Raw genomic sequence first — 20,744 nt, forward strand, 5'->3', positions numbered from 1 at the left:
GATATATTCATACATAGCTAACATGATTGTGGATTATGTGTTAGGCTTTGGGCCAAAGGAAGTTAATCTATGTTTTAAATTTTGCTTATATAAATTGTGGATGAATGGTAAGTGGTATTTCTAGTTATACGAACTTACTAAGCTTAATTGCTTACTCTGTTTATTTTTTTTGTGCTTTATAATGATTCGGAAGCTCGCTCGGTTTGAAAGTTGTTGGAGATTGCGTCACACTATCAAATACTTATTTTGGTACTTTGAACTTTATATTTTGGGTAAATGATATATATAGGTGTTTTCGCTAATGTAGTTTATATGTCTTGTTGTGTTTTGGCCATTTAATTTGGCTTGAAAATGGTATATGTTTGGTTATGTAAATATGTATAATTAACCTTATGGTATGTGGTGTATAGTTGCTATGTGAATGTCTTGTTTGTGAATTGGTATTTTGGGTACCAAATGGTTGAAATTGAAATGTGGTATGCATGTTGAATTTAGGCACAATGTCTCATATATGAGTTTGACCATTTAGGTATATTTTGGAAGTATGATTAATATGTTTTAAAAGGGGCCAATGGATGTGATTTTGGATATCATGTTGTATGTGTGGATATTACATGTTATAAACTTGATATTGGTTGGTTTTGAATGTTTATTTATGCCATGGTTGTATTTACATTGTTGAACTTAGGTTGGTACTACATTGGGTGAGAAATATGGCTTGGAAATGGCCTATTTTTGTCCACACGGGCAGAGATACGGGCATGTGTCTCAGCCATGTATGACACACGGCCAGGTAACACAGCCGTGTGTCCCCTGATACTTTTATAGAAATTAAGTCAGTAGCTTCACACGGCCTAGTACATGGGCGTGTGATTGGTCGTGTGGCACAAGTCAGTATACCCTCCAATTTTCACACGGCCTTGCACATGGGCGTATGAGGCTATTTCGAAGGGTATACTGCCTGGCACACGGGCGTGTGGGTTGGCCGTGTAACCCAAGTCAGTGAGTTACACGGGGTCAGACACAGGCTGGGACACGGCCATGTGTCCCCATTTCGAATGTCCACACGGCCTGGCCACATGGGCATGTCCCCTGCACTTTGAAAATTTTACATGTTTTCCTAAAAATTTCTTGAGTACTCAGTTTAGTCCTGAACCATTTTTAATGTCTATTTTAGGATCGAGGGCTCGTATTAGGTACAATATGAATTAATTTGAATGGTTATTGATTTGAATGTGAAATGTACATGAGATATTGTTAAATTGATTTATAAATCTGGTAATACTCCGTAACCCTATTTCGGTGTCGGATACGGGTTAGGGGTGTTACATTGATGTAAAAGGAAAATGGGATTGGGGTAGATTAGTTTCTCTATTGCCTAACCATGTGCTTTCTCATATTGCAGCCATACTTCCCCCTTGTATAGAAGTAAAAGGTGATAGAATCAGCTAAAAATGGTCAACTAGCAATTCCTTCTCTATAGAGGAAACCTGGAGGAACTTGTATGGTTTTGGTAATGTGGATTTAGCTGTCAACTGGGAGCTATTGTGGAAGTGTAAGGCTCTACAATGAGTTTGAGTTTTTTGTGGTTATTATGGTAGAATAAGATCTTGACAAACGATGAACGAGCTCGAAGGCAGATAACTGATGACAGACATTGTGTTTGTTGCAAAAATCTATTGGAATCGTGTATCCATCCTTTACGTGACAATTGCTTTTCGAGAGTGATATGGCAGCTGGTTATTATTGTTTCAATAAGAAACATGTTTTTCTCTGTTAATTTCCAAGATTGGATTGTATGGAACCTTATGAATCAATGAGGAGATACGGAGAATAAGAAAGAATGGCCGACTTTGCTTGCAATATTGTGTTGGCTTTTATTGAAGAGTCATAACAATTTTATTTTCAATAATAGTCATAATAATGTTGATGATGTTGTAACCACAGGTGAGGCTTGGACAAAAAGCATCTCAAACTCGAAATAGAATGAGATCTACCGTGTTCAGAGAATAGTTGGTGATTCATGAGTGGTATCAGAAAAAGGGTGGATTAAACTCAACACTGATGGTGTAGTGTCAACCAATAATGGTTTTGCTTCGATTGGAGGGGTATTAAGAGATCATGGTGCTAGATGGATTTGTGGATTCACTATGAACACTAGGTAGGAATCAGTATTTAAAATTGAGGCAAAAACTATTTTGGAAGGTCTAAAGGTAGCATGGGATTCCAAATTTAGACAAGTAGAGGTGGAGTGCGATAATTCTTTGGTAATTGAAACTCTCCTAGCAGGTGGTGCTGCAAATTGCAAGATATCAGAGTTGCATCTAATTCATCAACTCTTGGGTTATAATTGGAGAGTTCGTCTTCGATATATTCTGAGGGACCATGGAAAAGTTGTTGACCATATGGCTAAACTTCCAAGTATGAATTGCAACGAGATGCAGATTTTGTAGAAAGCCCGAAGTCAGTAAAAAATTTACTCAAGTCAGATTTTGATCGTTTGACTAATGTCACTTAGTCGTATTTTTTTGTTTTTGTTATCACATTAGTGCTAGATTTGTTCAAAAAAAAAAAGATGGGTGATTGGAAGTGGAAAAAACATTTTCTGAATCTTGCTTATCGCATCATTCATGGTCTCTATCAATTAAAAATAAACACATTCTTAATATGTTTATTTTTAATTGATAAGTACCATGGATGACGAGACAAGGAGGGTTTATAAAATTAATTTTTCAAAGAACAGTGATAGTTTTTTTTTACTCAATGGTGTAAAAAGCCCTCAAACTTTTAAAAAAAAAGCAATTAAGCTCCTTTTTTTTGCACTCAATTGGGTACTTGAACTTTCAAAATACATCAAAAAGGCCTTCAAACTTTTTCAAAAAAAAAGCAATTAAACCCCTCTATTTTTTTTGCACTCAATTGGGTACTTGAATTTTCAAAATGCATTAAAAAGACCCTCAAACTTTTTCAAAAAAAATCAATTAAGCCCCTAATCTTTTTTTCACTCAATTAGGTACTTGAACTATAAAATGCATCAAAAAGACTCTTTAACCATTAACTTTAACCGTTGACCGTTAAAGTTAGTTGTCCCTACTTTATTTTTAGTTAAAGTCACCACATGTCACAACCACAGCGTGACATGTGAAAAAGTATAAAAATAAAAATCAATAAAATTTATAAAAATTATTTTAAAAAATTATAAAAAAATTATAAAATATTGTAAAATTTTATAAAAATTATAAAAGCATCAAAAAGACCCTTTAACCATTAACTTTAACTGTTGATCATTAAAGTTAACGACCCCCAGTTTTTTTGTAGTTAAAGTCATCATGTGTCGCAACACAATAGGACATGTGGCGAAAATTGATAAAAAAATAAAAATTATTAAAAGTTATAGATAAATTATAAAATTCTTCTTTTAATACGATAAATTTTATAAATTTTATGAATTTTATATTTCTTTACATTTTTATAATTTTCTTATGACTTTATAAAATTTTATAATTTTTCTATATTTCTATATCTTTTATATTCTTTTATTTTTATAAAATTTTACAATTTTTATAATTTTTAAAGATTTTTATATTTTTATTAAAATTTATTCATTTTTGTAACTTTTATTTATTTTTATTTTTATTTTTATTTTTATTTTTTATATTTTTTTCCACATGTCACGCTGTGGTTGTGACATGTAGTGGCTTTAATTAAAAAATTAGAGGTAATTCAAGTACCCAATTGAGTGTAAAAAAAAAAAGTAAGGACTTAATTGTTTTTTTAAAAAAGTTTGAGGACCTTTTTAATGAATTTTGAAAGTTCATGTACCCAATTGAGTGATAAAAAGAGTAAGGTCTTAATTACTTTTTTTAAAAGTTTGAGGGTCTTTTTTATACATCGTAAAAATTTAAATACCCAAGTGAGTGGAAAAAAAAATTGAAAAACAAAACAGGAACTAAAGCCTAAAATGAAAAAGAATTGCACCCAAATAACATGCTCAACTCTGCTTAGTTTGAAATGCTTGTTTGGTTGTATGCGTTTTTTGTCCTTTCCTTTTTCTAGAAATTTTGGAATGGTTATGAGAAAAGACGTGAAAGAAAGAAAATTTAGTTCAACTTCTTTATTTAATTCCTTTTCATTTTGTAGTTTTTTTTTTCAAATATCTTTTTTTTATTTATAAGATCTTTTTGCAATTTTTTAAGAATTTTATTTTTATAATTTCTTTAAAATTTTTAGATTTTTTATAATTTTGTTAAATGTTTGCTTATTTACATCATTAATGACATGTGTCATAATATCATATCCCAACTTAACAGAGTTACAAAAAAGTATTAAATTAGTTGAAGAAAAAAATTTGAGTACCATTCTAGGACCCAAAAAAATTGTAAGTACCAATTTAAGAAAAGTAAACAAGTTGTAGTACTAAATTTATATTTAAGCCTTTTATTATAGGTAAACTATAGAAGTGGTCACTAACTTAATGTTAAAATTACGTTATGATTGTAATACCACATACCCAGTCTAGAAGTTAAGACCAAGCCTGGAGACTACATCAATTTATTTCAGAACAAATCAACCTTTAACTACTTGAAATTTAACAGTCGAAAATCATGTAATTAGTTAATTCAAAAATAGAAATTCAAACTTTCGATGCGTAATCCAAAACAAACACACAATAGCATAAGTTTATAAAAATTGAAAAAAATAACTAGAGAGGAATGACCAAGCTCCTACCACGCCGACCCACCTAAGTCTGTGGGTTACCTGTAATCCAAAAAAACAGACTAAATAAGTATACAACTCAGTGTGTAACTTACATTCTCAATTAAACAGTAATATAACAAACGTGATTTCAGTTCGTCTTTAGTCAGTAATTTCTCAGAATCAGATACAAAAACAAAGGATATCAAATACAATTGCAGAACAGTTTAGATACAAATGCAGATTCTTACGCCCAACTGCTACACATCATCTCTGTCCATCCCTACACACCATATAGGGTAACAAGTACTCATCCATCCCTACACACCGCATAGTGACTATGTGTCACGTTTTAAAAAAATTGCAGTCAAGCTGCCAGATCAAAATATGATAACTCGCCAAAGTCAAATATAAGTTTGTGGCTTAGCCACTAAGTTCAGTAGATTATTAAACTGCCCACGCTTCCTCTTTTTCACAATCCCAACCCAATGTAGATGCAAATTTAACATATGTCAGATATGCGTATACAAAAATAGCAATTCAGATCATTCTCATGTAAGTTTGTCATAGTTACTTATCAGATTTCATGTTAACTATATAAATAAATGTAACAGACTATTCAATAAAAGATCTTAAGATAACAGTCTCATTGTTTAATTCAGATCATATAGACCTTACGGTAGGCCTATGTTCGATTCAAACGGCAATTACAACCCTAAGGAAAAATTCTTATTTTTGGCCCACACGCGCGTGTGGATTCACACGGTTTGGATGGCTGGCCCGTTTGGTCCACACGGCCTAACACACGCCCATGTGGTTCTCCTCATTGTCGCACACAGTTGTGTGGCTCAAAATAGTGAGTTACACGGTCTAACACATGACCAAGCACATGCTTGTTTGACTCAAGACCCAAAATATCTCTCACACGGCCTGGACACACGCCCGTGCCTCTAGCTCGTGTACCTTTAATCTCAAAACTGTGAGTTACACGGCCTAACACACGGCCGTGTGGCTCACACGTCTTACCATACAGTTTTGTGGCGTTGATAACCATATTTTCTGGAGTTCGCAAATCACAGAAATTTGGGTTTTTGTTACACACCTTGTATGATTTCGACATAGAAGCACCCAAAAAGAATCCAAAACCTAAAAACAACAGTCCAAAAGCCAGTTAAGCAATTATTCACAATGAAACGCTAGGATTAACGTATAACCCAAAATTATGTCAAAATTTTGACATAGAACCCCAACTCGAAAATCACCCAATTACCTCGTACGTAGTAGCAAATTATGGAACTAGCGTGTTGAAGGAACATTTCCCGCAAGACCTTCGTCTAACAAAACCCCAATTGCACAATTAATGAAAATTCAAACAAACAACAAAATTTTCTAACCTCAAAGTAAAACAACAAAATTTCACGAAAATAAAAGAGAATAAAAACAGAACTTACGCAATAACCTTTCAATCGACGCAACGAACAACGTAGATTCCCAACTAAACTCGCTACAATTTACGGAAGTAAGCAAAAAGAAAAAGAGCAAAAAAGTGAAAGAAAGGCAGAAACAAAAGACCTGTGAATGGAAGAAGGAAGGAAAGAAAAAAAAACGTCAAAAGAGTAGGACTTTTAAAAACAAAAACAAAAAAAACTAACAGGCTTTTACCAAGTAGCATAAAAATATTTCATGACACATGCATAAAGATTCAAACACAAGACTAGTATGTACAGAAGCTTAACCGTTAAACCAGCAAACTCATTCTTCACACAAATAACATAAAAATAAATTTAAGTCAAACATTCAATGATATGGGTCAAGTCAAACAAAATAACAAAATCTCCAAAAATGAGGTTTGAACCCTTGACTCCTAACACAACTAACAAAGCACTTATCCTCAAATATAAAGACTTAATTATATTAAAATACAATAGACAAGACTCGAATTTTTGGGGCATTACAGTGGTCATCCAATTATCAAAATTTACATTATAGTCACCCACTTTACTAGATTGTTACATTTTAAATGCTTGTCTGTTAATTTTTGTTTTCTCTTTAACGAAATGATGATCCAGTAAGTTAAATCAAGGGTTAATAATTAATTTGGCTCCTTAATTATATTTAAAAGATCTCGATTAATACTTTTATAAATTTTAACAATATTTCTAAAAGTTATAAAAATTGTAAATTTCTTTTAGAAAATCTAAAATTCATAATTTATTTTCTAAAATTATAAAATTAATTTTAAAATTAAGCAAAAATTCAAAAAAACTTTAAAGAAAAATCATATGACTCTAAAAATTCTAATCAAATTTGTTTAGATTTAATCTCATATATGGTTTGAAAGGAAAAAAACATTGTTATCCCTCTTTGAGCTCATTAAGCTATGTAGAGTTAGTAATTCATGTACTCATGTTATATTTATATGTTTTTTCCTATCATAATTGTGATTAAATTATAAAGGGATTAAATTAAAAGATAACAATTTTTGAGATTGAATCTAAATTTTCATGACACAGTACAATACAAGCCTCTTATCATGCGAAGAATTATGACTTCCTAAATTAAGTTAAAAGAGACATTAAATTAAAACAAACATAAATATAAAGAATGATAATAATAATCATAAATACATGCCAAGATTTTATTAGAGCAATGGTTAGAACTCTCGGTTGATACTCAGGTGACATAAGTTCAAATCCTATAACCCTTTCCTTCTTCACCACTATTGTATGATCAAAAAAATAATCATAAACACATAACCGTAAAAACAACCAAATCAAATCTCAACCGTTAAAATAATATTAAGTTCAAGTTAAGATTAAATATGATATTTGATAATTGTTTTTATGATATTTTAATTTTTTGCATAATTATATTTTTAAAATAAATTTAAAATTTTAAAAATTATGAATTTTCATATTTTTGTTTATTTTAAAAAGTTTAGAATTATTATTAAAAATTCTAAAAATACCAAATTAAAAATTTAACAATAGCTAAAGGGCTAAATTAGTTATTAGCTCTTGAGCTAACATGCCATATCATTATTTTACTAAAGGGATAATGAAAGTTAACGAATAAGTGATCAAAATACAACTAGATAATTCCATAATGTCACTTTGAATGAACAAAACATATTTTTAACCTTGGTTTAGTATATATTTGTATAGTTCTTTTATTATTTAAAATTAAAATTGATATGTAAAAATATTATTGCAAAAAAATGCACAATGATAAATTTAACTATCAGTATTTAAATTTTTTGTCAATTTGACCCTTATTCTGCTTTTAAGTTAAATTTGACTATTAATTTTTTCAAAAGAGGTAAATCATTTTTAATGAAAATGATGACTAAAACATTAATTATTTTTAACATTGTTGATGTGAAAAATCATGTGACAACTCACATATATTTCATGTTGACATGATAGTATTTATCTTATGTGTCATGTCAATAAATAATTTTAAATTTATAAAATTAAAACAGCAAAAATAAAAAGTTTATAAAAATTCAAAAAAACAATAATTCGACTCTTTTAAACTTTTTAAAAGTTGATGATCAAATTTGATTCTTTTAAAAATTTGAAGGCCAAGTTCAGCTAAAAAATATAATGATCAAATAGAAAAAAAATGTAAATGTTAAACACTAAATTTATCATTATCCCCAAAAATGAACAAAGAATAGACGAGGACAACAACATTATTCATATAGAGGGAAATTCTAACAACTTGGAAAGCCATGCACCCCCAGGCCCGACCCTGAGGGTCGTCTAGAACTGCAGCCGCCTAGGGCCCTAGGCTGAAAGAGGTCCAAAATATTTTTTTTTCAATTTTAATGGGCTTAAAAAAAATTAGCTTTTAAGGGCACAAAAATTTTTTTTTACCAACAAATAAAAAAATTTTTCTCCAACAGTAACGGCCTGGCACCCATGCGCAAATGAGAATCAACAGACACTAAAGATGGTGGCTATTGACTATGAAGTTGTTGGATTAACAACAAGCACTTATATTCCCTCAAGTAACTTTGAATTTAAGGAAAGCAGTCAAATGGGAGGCAACTTGAATAGGATGGAAGAATATTTTCCAAATCATCCTAACACACCAGCGATCTCTTTTGATTTAAATATTTTTGAGTTTGATGATGAGATGTTATTTGAAACCTGGATGAATGAGTTGATTATTTCCCCTAAATCTCAACTATATGATGAAAAGGGTAGATTGCATGTAGGGAATGAGGAGATTCAAAGTGAAACTTGGGAAACAACAATTATAGAGTCCTTGAACTCATCGAAAAGAAAAGATGATGAGGTGTTAGATGAAGATAAGAAAAGGAAGAAGGTTAAAGAGGATAAGTGGTAGGAAGATGACAAGGTAGTGTTCGAAACCAGTTTGGTGGGGCAACTTCAAAACATGAAAATGAATAGCATAAGAATGCTGGCCAATAGATTCCAACCTTTCTCGCTTAATGCCAATGCTATGGTGGAAACTCAGCATGGATCACCATCAAGGGTCTCCAAAAAAAGCAGAGAAAAGGATTTGGAAATGGAAGATGAAACAGACCAAAGCTGCAACCAAAGACGTCGCATAGAGGCAAGTGAAGAAGATCGCTCTCATGATGCATATGGGTTATGTTTGAATGTCCCTTATCAATCCCTATAGGGGCCATGATAATCTTGAGTTGGAACGCTAGGGGTTTGGGGCGACCCGTAGCTGTCAATTAGCTTTGTAATCAAATTAAAAAATATAAGCCTCATGTTGTTGTGTTAATAGAAACTAGGAAGTGTACCTTGAATGTCTATTTTAGCTAAAAAGTTGGGGTTTCAAGGGTGCGTGGGCACTAGTTGTAAAGGCAAAAGTGAGGTTTTTTTCATGAGTCATGTTTTTCGTGTTTATCCCTTCATCTTTTAAATAAAATATTATCCTTGCTTGTGCATATATGGATGATTACAAGCCATGTTGGATTATCAGTTGCTACGGTCACCCCATAACACATAGGAGAGATCACGTTTGGAATCAGCGTACTAAAATGGCACGGTTGGTTGGTTTAGAACCATAAATTGTCATATGAGATTTCAATCAAGTTCTAAGGAGAGATGAGAAATTCTCGTTGACATATAAGGAGGTAAAGGGTAATGAAAATTTTTTAAATTGTATAAATGAATGTAATCTTATTGAAATTCCTATGTATGAAGGACTATACACATGGACAAATAATAAAAATGGTGATGAGGCGATTTGGGAAAAATTAGACAGGGTATTTGGGAATGCTACATGGATGGAAGATCATCCTCAAGATCACTTGTTCAACTTCCCAATTGTGGAATCTGATCATGGTATAATTCTACTTCATACGAATAAGGAAATTTCCAAAGGGGAGACCTTTTAGTTTGAAGCAATGTGGTTGATGGAACCACATTGTGAAAGAAGCCTGGAAAACAAAGGTAGATGGATTTCTATTCTTTAGACTATCTTGAAATTGAAGATTAAAATAGATAAACTCAAGTTGTGAAATAAGGAATCTATTGGCAATATTGTTGAAAGTTGGCAACAATGCAGCAACAAGCAAATGTCCAATGTGTAATTCGGTTGTTAAAACTTTTTGAAACATGTGACTTATGTTTAGTTTGATTATAATTTTTGTTTTGCTAAGGTTAGTCATGTACTTAGCTAATTTAGTAGCCCCTTAGGTTATCATTAAGTTGATTTTACAGCTTGGATACTAGCACAAGCAATGTTTTGTTTTCTTCCAATGTAATGCAACTACTTATGTATATTGTAATGTTGTTTATTATAGTAATGAGAGTTGTCAATTTTTCTCTCAACCAACTCCTGTCTTTGCTTTTGTTTTTCATCTTTCAAACACAAATTTTATTGTTTTTGATCTTTGGGTGCTGATATAACTTAACAAATGGTATCAAGGGCCTGTCATATTTGAGGGCCTTTTGATGTGTGTTGTTCATTTGAGTGTTCTGTGCTTGAAATAAAAGAAATAGAAGTTGTTTTGTTAGTTTTTTGGTTGCTACAAAAGAATGAGTTTCTCACGACCACCACCACCTGTTTTTGCTGGTGAAAACTACAACATTTGGGCTGTGAAAATGAAAACACACCTGCAGGCTCATGATCTGTGGAGTGTTGTTCAAACTGACACAAAGGCACCACCTTTGAGACCTAATCCTACCATAGCTCAAATTAGGCAGCACAATGAGGACTATGCAAAAAAAGTATAAGACTATGCCATGCCTTCAAAGTAGAGTTTCAAATGTAATTTTCATAAGAATAATGGCTTGTGACACTCCAAAGCAGGCCTGGGACAAACCCAAGGAAGAGTTTTAAGGATTAGATAAAACCAGGAAGCAGCAGTTGATCAACCTAAGGAGGGACTTCAAGAATCTGAAAATGAAGGAGTCTGAATCTATCAAGCAGTATTCTGACAGAATTATGGCTATAGTTAAAAATATTAAGCTTCTTGGGGATGATTTCAGTGACAAAAGAATAGTTGTAAAGGTCATTACAACCCTTCCAGAGAAGTGTGAGTCAAAAATTTCTTCCTTGGAGGACTTTAAGGACCTATCAACTATATCCTTAATAAAGCTGATAAATACTCTTTATGCACAAGAGCAGAGAAGGGCAAACAGGATAAATGAGCATTCTAAAGAAGCCTTTTAGGCTAGAAGTAAAAAAAGCTCAAGCTCAAGCTACAAGGGTAAGAAGCCTTGGTCTAAAAAGAAAGAAAAGGAAAAGAAGAATGCTACCAAAAAGAAGTTTCCACCATGCACTCATTGCAAGAAGTCCACTCATTTAGAAAAGTACTATTGGTTTAGGCCTGGCATTTAGTGTAGAAGTTGTAAGCAACTTGGTCACATGGAAAAAGTTTGTAAAAACAAGGCAAAAACACAACTATAGCAGTAGAATCAAGCTCAAGCTGTTGAGGATGTTCAAGCTCAAGAGGAGCATGTTTTTATTGCTTCTTGTTTTACAAGTTCAAGCAAGGTCAGAAAGAATTGGTTGATTGACAGTGGCTGTATTCATCACATGGCATCAGATGAAGGCATGTTTAGGGAACTAAATACCAGTTTTGTCTCCAAGGTCAAAATTAGGAACGATGAGTTCATTGAGGCCAAAGGCAAAGGCAAAGTTGTGATCTGCACTCAATCAGGTAACAAAACAATTTCAGAAGTTCTTTTTGCACCTGATATTGACCAGAATTTACTTAGTGTTGGTCAATTGTTAGAGAAGGGTTACTCCCTTATCTTTGAAGATAAAACTTGTATGGTTAATAATCTTTTTGGCCAAGAGCTAGTGACAATAGCTATGCATGACAAATCCTTCACTTTAGATGTGAATCAATTAGAAGTAAAGGCTTACACTACTCTGACCGATGAATCATGTTTATGGCACAAAAAGTTGGGGCATGTCAACTACAAGTCACTTGGTTTGCTGCATAAGATGAGTCTAGTTGAAGACATGTCCAGAATTTAGCCTAAAAATGAAGTCTGTGAGGTTTGTTAACTTGGCAAGCAGACCAGACTACCTTTTCCAGTTAACAAAGCTTTGAGAGCTCAAGAGAGGCTCCAACTGGTCCATACTGATATTTGTAGACCTATGAAGACCTCATCTTTAAATGGCAGTAGGTATTTTGTTTTGTTCATTGATGATTGCACCAGATTCTATTGGGTGAATTTTTTGAAACAGAAGTCAGAAGTGGTTGATTTCTTTTGCAAGTTTAAGGCATTAGCTGAGAATCAAACAAGTTGTAAGCTAAAGGTATTGAGGTCAGACAATGGGACTGAATATGTGTCTCAAAAGTTTCAGAAGATTTGTGATGAAGCTGGAATTCAGCATCAGTTAACCACCATCTATACACCACAGCAGAATGGTGTTTGTGAGAGAAAGAACAGAATTGTTCTTGATATGGCTAGGTGTTTGTTATTTGAAGGGAAAATGCCTAACATTTTTTGGGCTAAAGCAGTAAATACCTCAGTGTATTTACTAAATAGACTGCCAACAAATGTAGTCAAAGGTAAAACACCATTTGAAACTTGGTTTGGACATAAGCCTACTGTCTCACACTTGAAAGTGTTTGGCTATTTATGCTACACACTCATACCAGCTGAAAAGAGAACCAAGTTGGAAAAAAGGTCCATGCCTGGAGTTTTTGTTGGCTATAGCAGCATAAAGAAATGGTATAGAGTCTTTGATCCATCCACTAAAAGGATTGTTGTGAGCAAATATGTGAAATTTAATAAAGGCAGTTGTTGGAAATGAGATGGAACATATGCAAGCTTGTCTAAGTAAGACCAGTAAGATCTTGACTTGTAGCATGTTAAAAATGAAGCTGAAATTGAGGACAGATATGATGATGTACCTGTCAGAGGTACAAGGACTATCATGGACATCTATGAAAGATGTGATATGACCAGTGTTGAGCCTTCCAACTTTGATGAGGCTGTAAATGAGGGCTGCTAGAAAAAACAATGGAGGCAGAAATGGAAATGATTCACAAGAATGGTACATGAGAGTTGGTTGATAGACCAGCACATAGAAAAATTATTAGTGTGAAATGGGTGTTCAGGACCAAACACAATGCAGATGGGCCACTGAACAAGCACAAAACGAGGCTAGTTGTGAAGGGGTATAGTCAACAGTACGGCATTGATTTTTCTAAAATCTTTTCAGCAGTTGCAAGGTTGGACACCATAAGGCTATTGTTTGCCTTAGCTGCTTAAAAGATGTAGGAAGTACACCAGCCGGATGTCAATTCTGCTTTTTTGAATAGATTTCTCAAGGAAGAGATTTTTGTTGAGCATCCAAATGGATTCAAGGTTCTTGGTGAAGAGCACAGGGTTTACAAGCTTAAGAATGCTTTGTATGGTTTAAAACAAACTCCAAGGGCTTGGTATGATAGAATTGATGCTTACTTGTCAAAGCTGGGGTTTAAAAAAAGCATTAGTGAGCCTACACTCTATGTGAAGAAATTTAAGAAATAAACCTTGTTGATTGTATCATTGTATGTGGATGACTTGCTTGTTACTGGTTGTAAAAGTGAACTGATTGAAGAGTTCAAGAAACAGATGCAAGATGTTTTTGAGATGACTGATCTAGGCTTGATGACTTACTTTCTTGGCATAGAAGTGAATCAGAACGAGCATGTCATTTTTATAAGCCAACAAGCATTTGCATTGAAGGTCCTAAGCAAGTTTTGCATGAGAAATTGCAAACTTGCTAGCACTCCTGTGGAACAAGGAGAAAAACTTTCCAACAATAATGACCATGAACGAGTGGATGAGAAGGGCTACAGAAGCCTTGTAGGTTGCCTGCTCTATTTGACAGCAACAAGGCCAGACATCAAGTATGTAGTCAGCACTTCAAGATCAAGTATCATTTTTTAAGGGAGTCAAAACTATCAAGGGAAGTCAATTTGACTCATAGCAGCAGCTTACAAACATTCTAACCAAGCCACTAGCTAATGCAAGGTTTGAGTATTTGAGGAAAAGAATTGGAGTCCGCTGCTTTGTAGCCAAGGAGAGTGTTGAAAGTTGGCAACAATGCAGCAGCAAGCAAATGCCCAATGTGTAATTGGTTGTTAAGACTTTTTGTAACATGTGACTTATGTTTAGTTTGATTGTAATTTTTGTTTTGCTAAGGTTAGTCATGTACTTATGTATATTGTAATGTTGCTTATTGTAGTAATGAGAGTTGTCAATTTTTCTCTCAACCAACTCATGTCTTTGCTTCTGTTTTTCATCTTTCAAACACAAATTTTATTGTTTTTGATATTTGGATGCTGATATAACTTAACAAATATTAAAACAAGGAAGCAAGATCTCATGGAGGAGTTAGCAGTGGCACAAAACAATCTAAACGACTACTCATCCATAAAGCAAGTAAAATTTTTCAAGCATGAACTAGAAAGTGCCCTTGAAGAAGAACATATTTTATGGCATCAGGAATTAAAAAGTAACTAGATTGTCAAAGGAGAAAGGAACACAAGATGTTTTCATCTGTTGGCCAATAAGAGGACAATAAAGAACACAATCTACATGATTGAAGATGAAGAGGGAAGAATATGGGACAATCAAGTGAAGTGTTTCAAGAAATTTTTTTTTTTTTGAAAACATATTTTTAGAATAGGATCAAAATAATGTAAATTATATCAAAATCCTTTTTAGAGGGTTGGATATCTCAAAAATCTCTGAACATTTATCGCTTCAACTCAATGCACCATTTACAAAAGAGGAGATAAAAGAAGTAGTCTTCGGATGCGTCTCCTCAAAGCACCTGGACCGGATGGTTTTTCATCTATCATTTTTTAGAAAAATTGGGAAGTGATGGGTCCTCTAGTGATTGATGCATGCTTAAACTTCCTTAACTCGGGTAAGTTATGAAAAGAAATAAACAAAACGTTTACTGTGCTAATACCCAAAACCAAATGCTCGAAGAAAAGTCAGTCATTTGATTAATCCCTGTAATGTTGCTTACAAGAATATATCAAAGGTGCTGACTAAGAGATTGAAACCGATTCTTAACAATCTCATCTTCCCTTACTAGAGTGCTTTCATTGGAGGAAGACAGATAAGAGAGAATATTATTCTTGCCTCGGAAATTATCAATCTGATCAACAAGAAAATGAGAGGCAAAGGAAGTATAGGACCATTGAAGCTAGATATGAAAAAAGCTATGACAAGTTTATATGAAATTTCCCATAAGCGATCTTGAGAGCAAGTGGTTTTGAGGATAAATGGACAAACTTAATCATGCAATGTATTTCAACAATTTCATACCAGATATTGTTGAATGTTTTAGTTTTAATCCCACCAGAGGCCAGAGGCCTGAGACAAAGTGAACCTTTATCACCTTTATCTTTTTGTTTTATGCCAAAATATTTTGTCAATTATGATTAGTAAAGTAGAGAGAGGGTCGAATCCAAGGTCTCAAAGTGGGCAGAAGGAGTATATTGATTTTTTTTGCAAATGATAGTTTATTATTTTTCAAAAATAAATGAGGAGGGAATCATGTCATGCAATGAAGGGGATTTTGGAACAATATTGTACTTTATTAGGTTTGCGAATCAATTACAACAAATCGGAGCCCAAAATCAGCAAGAACTGTCACTTGAAATTCAAAAGAATGTTCAGAGGTGTTTTGCAATTAAAGTTCTGTGGAGATTCAGGTAAATATCTAGGGATGGATTTTGGGATCATGAATAAAAAATGTAATTTTAATTGATAAAATGGAGTCTAAATTATCGTTGTGGAAATCAAATTTGTTGGGACAAAGAGGGAAGTTAACCTTGATAAAATCATGCTTTCTAGTGTATCTATTTATCAATTATCATGTTTCCGAGCCCCAAGGAAAACTTATGATAGAATAGATCATATTATGAGAAATTTTTGGTGGATAGATGAACCAAATAAGAGAAAGTTGCATCTTTTTTATCAACTGGAACTTTGTACAATGAAAAACTTCCTTTAGACAGAGAAGAAATCGAGAGATTCATGGGCCTGAAAGAGCATTCTAATTGGAAAGGAGTTAATGAAAGAATATTTCATGACAAAATGAGAGTGAATGGAATACAGTCACTGGAGTGGCTCACAATCAGGTAAGTAATGATAACTTGACATGGCAAAACCTAACAATTCCAAAGCCATTGATTGAAGGACCTCCAAAACTAAAGTGGATACATACAAGTGATGGTGAACTCTCAATTAACTTGGCCTAATTTCAAGCCTTAATTGAGCAGGTAGAATTTTCGAACTTATACAACCAGAACGTTCCAAAAAAGATTTGAAATTTTCTTTGGTCCAATGAACTTCTATTCTTTTGGAAAATACTTAATGATGCCCTTGACAATCAATAGGAGAATTAACTCACTAGACACAACTTGAACTTTGTCAAAGAAAATTGAAGGATGAAAAGAGCAATCTGGTTTGTATCAAACTATAGCTTCCATACCTCAAATGATTAATACAAAATATAGAACAGGCAAGGTTGGGTGATGTTTTCATGAAAGAAAAACTCGTAGGTTTAGCTATTTTTCTTTGGAAAATCTGGACTCCCAAGAATAAAGCTAAAATCCAGTTGATATTAAGCAAGAAGTACACCTTCAACAAATCAATGAAGCATTCAATCAAGGTCAGCTAATACAATTTGACGACAGAGAAGTTGGCGAGGAAATTTAAGAAACTAACAGTCTCCACCATTTCAAGGTTGGTTGGTCCAGAAAAGATGATAACAGTGCATGTGTTTTACATATCAAAAACAGGTTTAACATTTGAGGCAGTCTCAAACATGAAATAATAGCATTTCAAGAAAATTAATGCTTTTAAGGATTGCGCTAGTTGAGCCATGGCCAACTAACATCCATGCAAACAATATTGGCCCGGGCCTGACCCAAATTGGGCTTGGAAAAGACCTTCAAAGAATCAGCTGTGTTGTTGATTCTTGAGCGCATTATTAAGGTATTCATCTATCTATCTAAGCACCCCAACTACAATTATATCCATCTGCAAGCAACAAAACTTTGACAGAGTTCATTAAGAAGATAACGGTAAACACCATGAAAAATATTCCTCCTTTTAAACAAAACTGTTTCTAAAAGGCCAAAAGAAATCATATCAGGATCCTTCAAAACAAACCAAAAATACTGAATTAACAAATAAAGCCAACGTCTAATTCATTCTCCGAATTAGCTCATTGATATAATTCTCACGGTTGCCAGCGTCTCCTCCTTCAACATAGTGGTTTCTCTTCTTCTTCAGACCACCCAAAGGCGCCTTGAGCTTGAAGGGCCAGAGGAAATTGTTGGCCTCCTTAAAATGAGGTCCCACAGTCATGATCTCATGGATGAGATCTTCCACACAGATGATGCCAAACTTGCCCAGAGCCTGTCACCAGTATAGCTTAGTAAATGTTTCGGTAACTATGTTACTCAACTCGGTTGGATAAAAGCTTGTGTCCAACATGGGAATGCTCAATATTTTCCAAGTTATTTCCATATATTTGAAGAATCATAATGACAAGTTGGAGCAACATAGTTTAATACCAATATAAAACTCAGTGAATGAAAGAAGATACAGACCTGCTCCACGATTGCGTTGTCTGTCAAAGCAGTTCTCTGTTTGTTCAACTTCCCAAAACCTCTTTTGTAAATCAATTCCCTCACACTCTTGAGATTAGGGTATCTACAAAGCATAGACAACTGAGAAATAAGGTATGTAAAGCATGTGTAACTACTAAACACAAAAAGCCACGAAGCAGGAAGGTAAAAATATACCCGTAAGTCACATAAGGTTCAACCAGATGAAGCATGTTCATTGTTGCCTTGTTCACTTTAAGGAAAACACCATTGAAAATCTGTAATGGATACAAACCATCGATTTTGAGTTTCACTATCCAAATGACAAAATACACAGTTCCAACAACCAGCAAATGTAATACCAATATTATATCAAAAGAGAACAGTTATTTCAATTAGACAACAAACGTCACCCCTCGAAGGGAACACATGCAACGTTGCTACAGAGAAAATTGGAAATGCAGGAATCAGTTCTCATAATCTGTATTCTCTTGGTATTGGAAAACATTTGATAGGTTACCTGTCTCAAACGCAATAGCTGCAAGATCTTTCTTGTTCTTGGGTGCATGGCATTGATACTGAAAACAAGCATTAACATGTTACAATTTAGTAATTTATATTCATATACAAATATAATATCACAATAATCACATACCCACGGATTCGGATGATGAACAAGAGTTTAGCTTCTGGATCTACATAGAATCCCCCTTTCAACTTTGCCTCCCGCTTCAATTGAATCAGCTCTTTTTCCTGTCGGTTGTAGACCAGAAACAATAAGATTCCAAAGCTTTTAAGATTTGATCAAATCAAATTAAACAAAAACAAAAACAGAACAAATTTACCTGAGCCTCGTACTCCTTTGCATACTGCTTAGCCCTAGTGTAAATCAGCTTGCGGTTCTCGACTTTCTTCTTCTTTGAAACTTCAAGCTCCTGCTTTTTGGCAAGCTCCCATTCTTCAGCCCTCTTCTGTTTCTTCAAGAGTGACTCAGGAACTACAGCCTTAACTTCCTCACCCATTTCTAGTCCACGGCATTATCAAATCAAAACCAATCAGAAAACAAACAAATTCTACATATCTAACAGTTCTAAAAGAAAAAGAAAACCCTCGAAACATAAACAAAAAGATAGAAACAACGAAATGTGTTATCTAAATCAAGCTCATCGATAGACGAAAACTAGAAAATAAGTGCGAAGGAAAACCCATTTTCCTCTAACGAGCAATTAATTGTTAAAGAAATGGAAATTAAACACAGTACCTTGCCATTTCACTGACAATATAAGAAAACCAATACATATCCGAACAATTGATTGATAAATATTCAAGCAAAACAGAACGATTAACCAAAAATATTACAGTTTATTGCATAGAAATCGGTGTTCCTTCATTACAGTTCTTGGAGGTTTGCCAGGAAGTGGAGCGGATGCTTACCTCAGTGAACTGCGGAGGGACTGAGATGCGGCAGATGAAGAGGATCTAGGGTTTGCGGAAATTTTTACAAACTAATATAGTGATTGATTTCCGGTCTCTAGGGTTTTTAGGTGATTGGATTTGGGCTTTTGTTTGAATGAAACTTGGATTGTTACAATGATCCAACCTAAAATGCGGCCCAATGCTTTTGAACGAAATCCTAGTTTCAGAGAAATTTTTGGGTATAATCTTTTTGTTATTTTCTTCCTCAAATCTATACTTGTGCTTCGCTAGCAAATTACTAAAATATCATCTTATATACAAATTAAGTTATACTTTTATGAGTAATTTTTTGTTTTTATATAAATAAATCAATAAAAATTTATTTAGCGATATTTAAACCCAAAATACCATACATGATAAATAATTAATTTTATCATTATGATTTTTATGCTAATTTTAAAAAATATATTTGTTTCAATAATTTTTGTACTTATTTTATTAAGTTGATGTCATGAGTCAACCAGATATCAATTCAATTATGAAATCACTTAAATACCCTTTCATGTACAAATTAAGTTATATTTTTATTAGGATATTTTTAACATTTTATATAATAAATCAATGAAAGTTTGATCATAATGAAATTTGAACCCGTAACACCATACATGATAAATAATTAAGTTTACCATTATAGCCAAAGCATCAATTGGTTTTTATCTAATTTTTAATAAATATATTTGTTTCAGTACTTTACTTGTATGGTTGATCCAATTAGGGTCGAACCACTACAAATTAAATTATTCAAGTTTTTCTTCCATTTCCTTATCATTTAGAAAAGTTTGTAGAGATTTTAAAATATCAATTCATCCCCCTCTTTGTGTTTTCGGACCTAACAAAATCTTTAAAATATATAAAATGCTAAATTATATACATATTTTTAAAATTTAAAATGACAAATTTGAGAAGTTGAACAAGTAAATTATCAAATCAAGTTTATCATACTAATTATCTTGTTTTTTCCCTTATACTAATTGTCTTTTTCTTTTTTTTTATAGCTTGTATTTGAAAAATCGAATCTTTGTGTTGTTGAAAATTAATAATAAAATTCACCTCCTTAGAAATTTAATTTTTATCACCATGTCATCCTTTGATTTTTTTTGGTGAGAAAGTAAGAATCTTCTCTAGTGTGAGGGAATTCAAATCCATTAAAGCGCCTAAATTATAAAAGACTACAATTTCTATCAATTTCTATTAATGTTTTGAAAGTAGATATGTATTTTTTTTAAAACAAATCAAACATAAATTATTTTTATTCTATATAAAATCGAGGAAAAATTGAAATTCTAATGTTGTTTCTATGAAAGTATATAAAGATGGATTTTTAATAAATTAGAAAGCTATGATTTTTCTGATGTTAGAGATTTAAATATCAATGAAACATCAAATCTGTCAAAAGTTTATCCATAAAATTAATTTTTTTATTTTTTATTGGTATGAGATTTAAAAACATGTTAAAGTATGTATATTTTTTGAAAAACAAATAATTAGGTTTGATGTATTTATA

General features: G+C 33.0%; 1 protein-coding gene and 1 long non-coding RNA gene across 2 annotated transcripts; both read right to left on the reverse strand.

Moving 5' to 3' along the window:
* Nucleotides 1-4,460: 4,460 nt before the first annotated feature.
* LOC128042297 (uncharacterized) lies at nt 4,461-6,407 on the reverse strand. The gene is made up of 4 exons (XR_008197453.1): nt 6,147-6,407; nt 5,966-6,029; nt 5,798-5,841; nt 4,461-4,758 (listed from the first exon to the last, which is right to left on the reverse strand). It is a non-coding gene; the product is annotated as an uncharacterized LOC128042297 (long non-coding RNA).
* A 10,786-nt stretch (nt 6,408-17,193) lies between these two features.
* On the reverse strand, nt 17,194-19,363 carry LOC105793762 (60S ribosomal protein L7-4). The gene is made up of 7 exons (XM_012622604.2): nt 19,199-19,363; nt 18,610-18,788; nt 18,420-18,517; nt 18,285-18,342; nt 17,963-18,042; nt 17,768-17,870; nt 17,194-17,573 (listed from the first exon to the last, which is right to left on the reverse strand). The coding sequence occupies exons 2-7, from the start codon at nt 18,784-18,786 to the stop codon at nt 17,358-17,360; spliced, it is 732 nt and encodes a 243-aa protein (XP_012478058.1). The 5' UTR covers nt 18,787-18,788; nt 19,199-19,363; the 3' UTR covers nt 17,194-17,357.
* Between the last annotated feature and the right edge of the window lie 1,381 nt (nt 19,364-20,744).

Source organism: Gossypium raimondii, chromosome 7 (genome assembly GCF_025698545.1).
Source record: "Gossypium raimondii isolate GPD5lz chromosome 7, ASM2569854v1, whole genome shotgun sequence".
In the NCBI taxonomy this organism is placed as follows: domain Eukaryota; kingdom Viridiplantae; phylum Streptophyta; class Magnoliopsida; order Malvales; family Malvaceae; genus Gossypium; species Gossypium raimondii.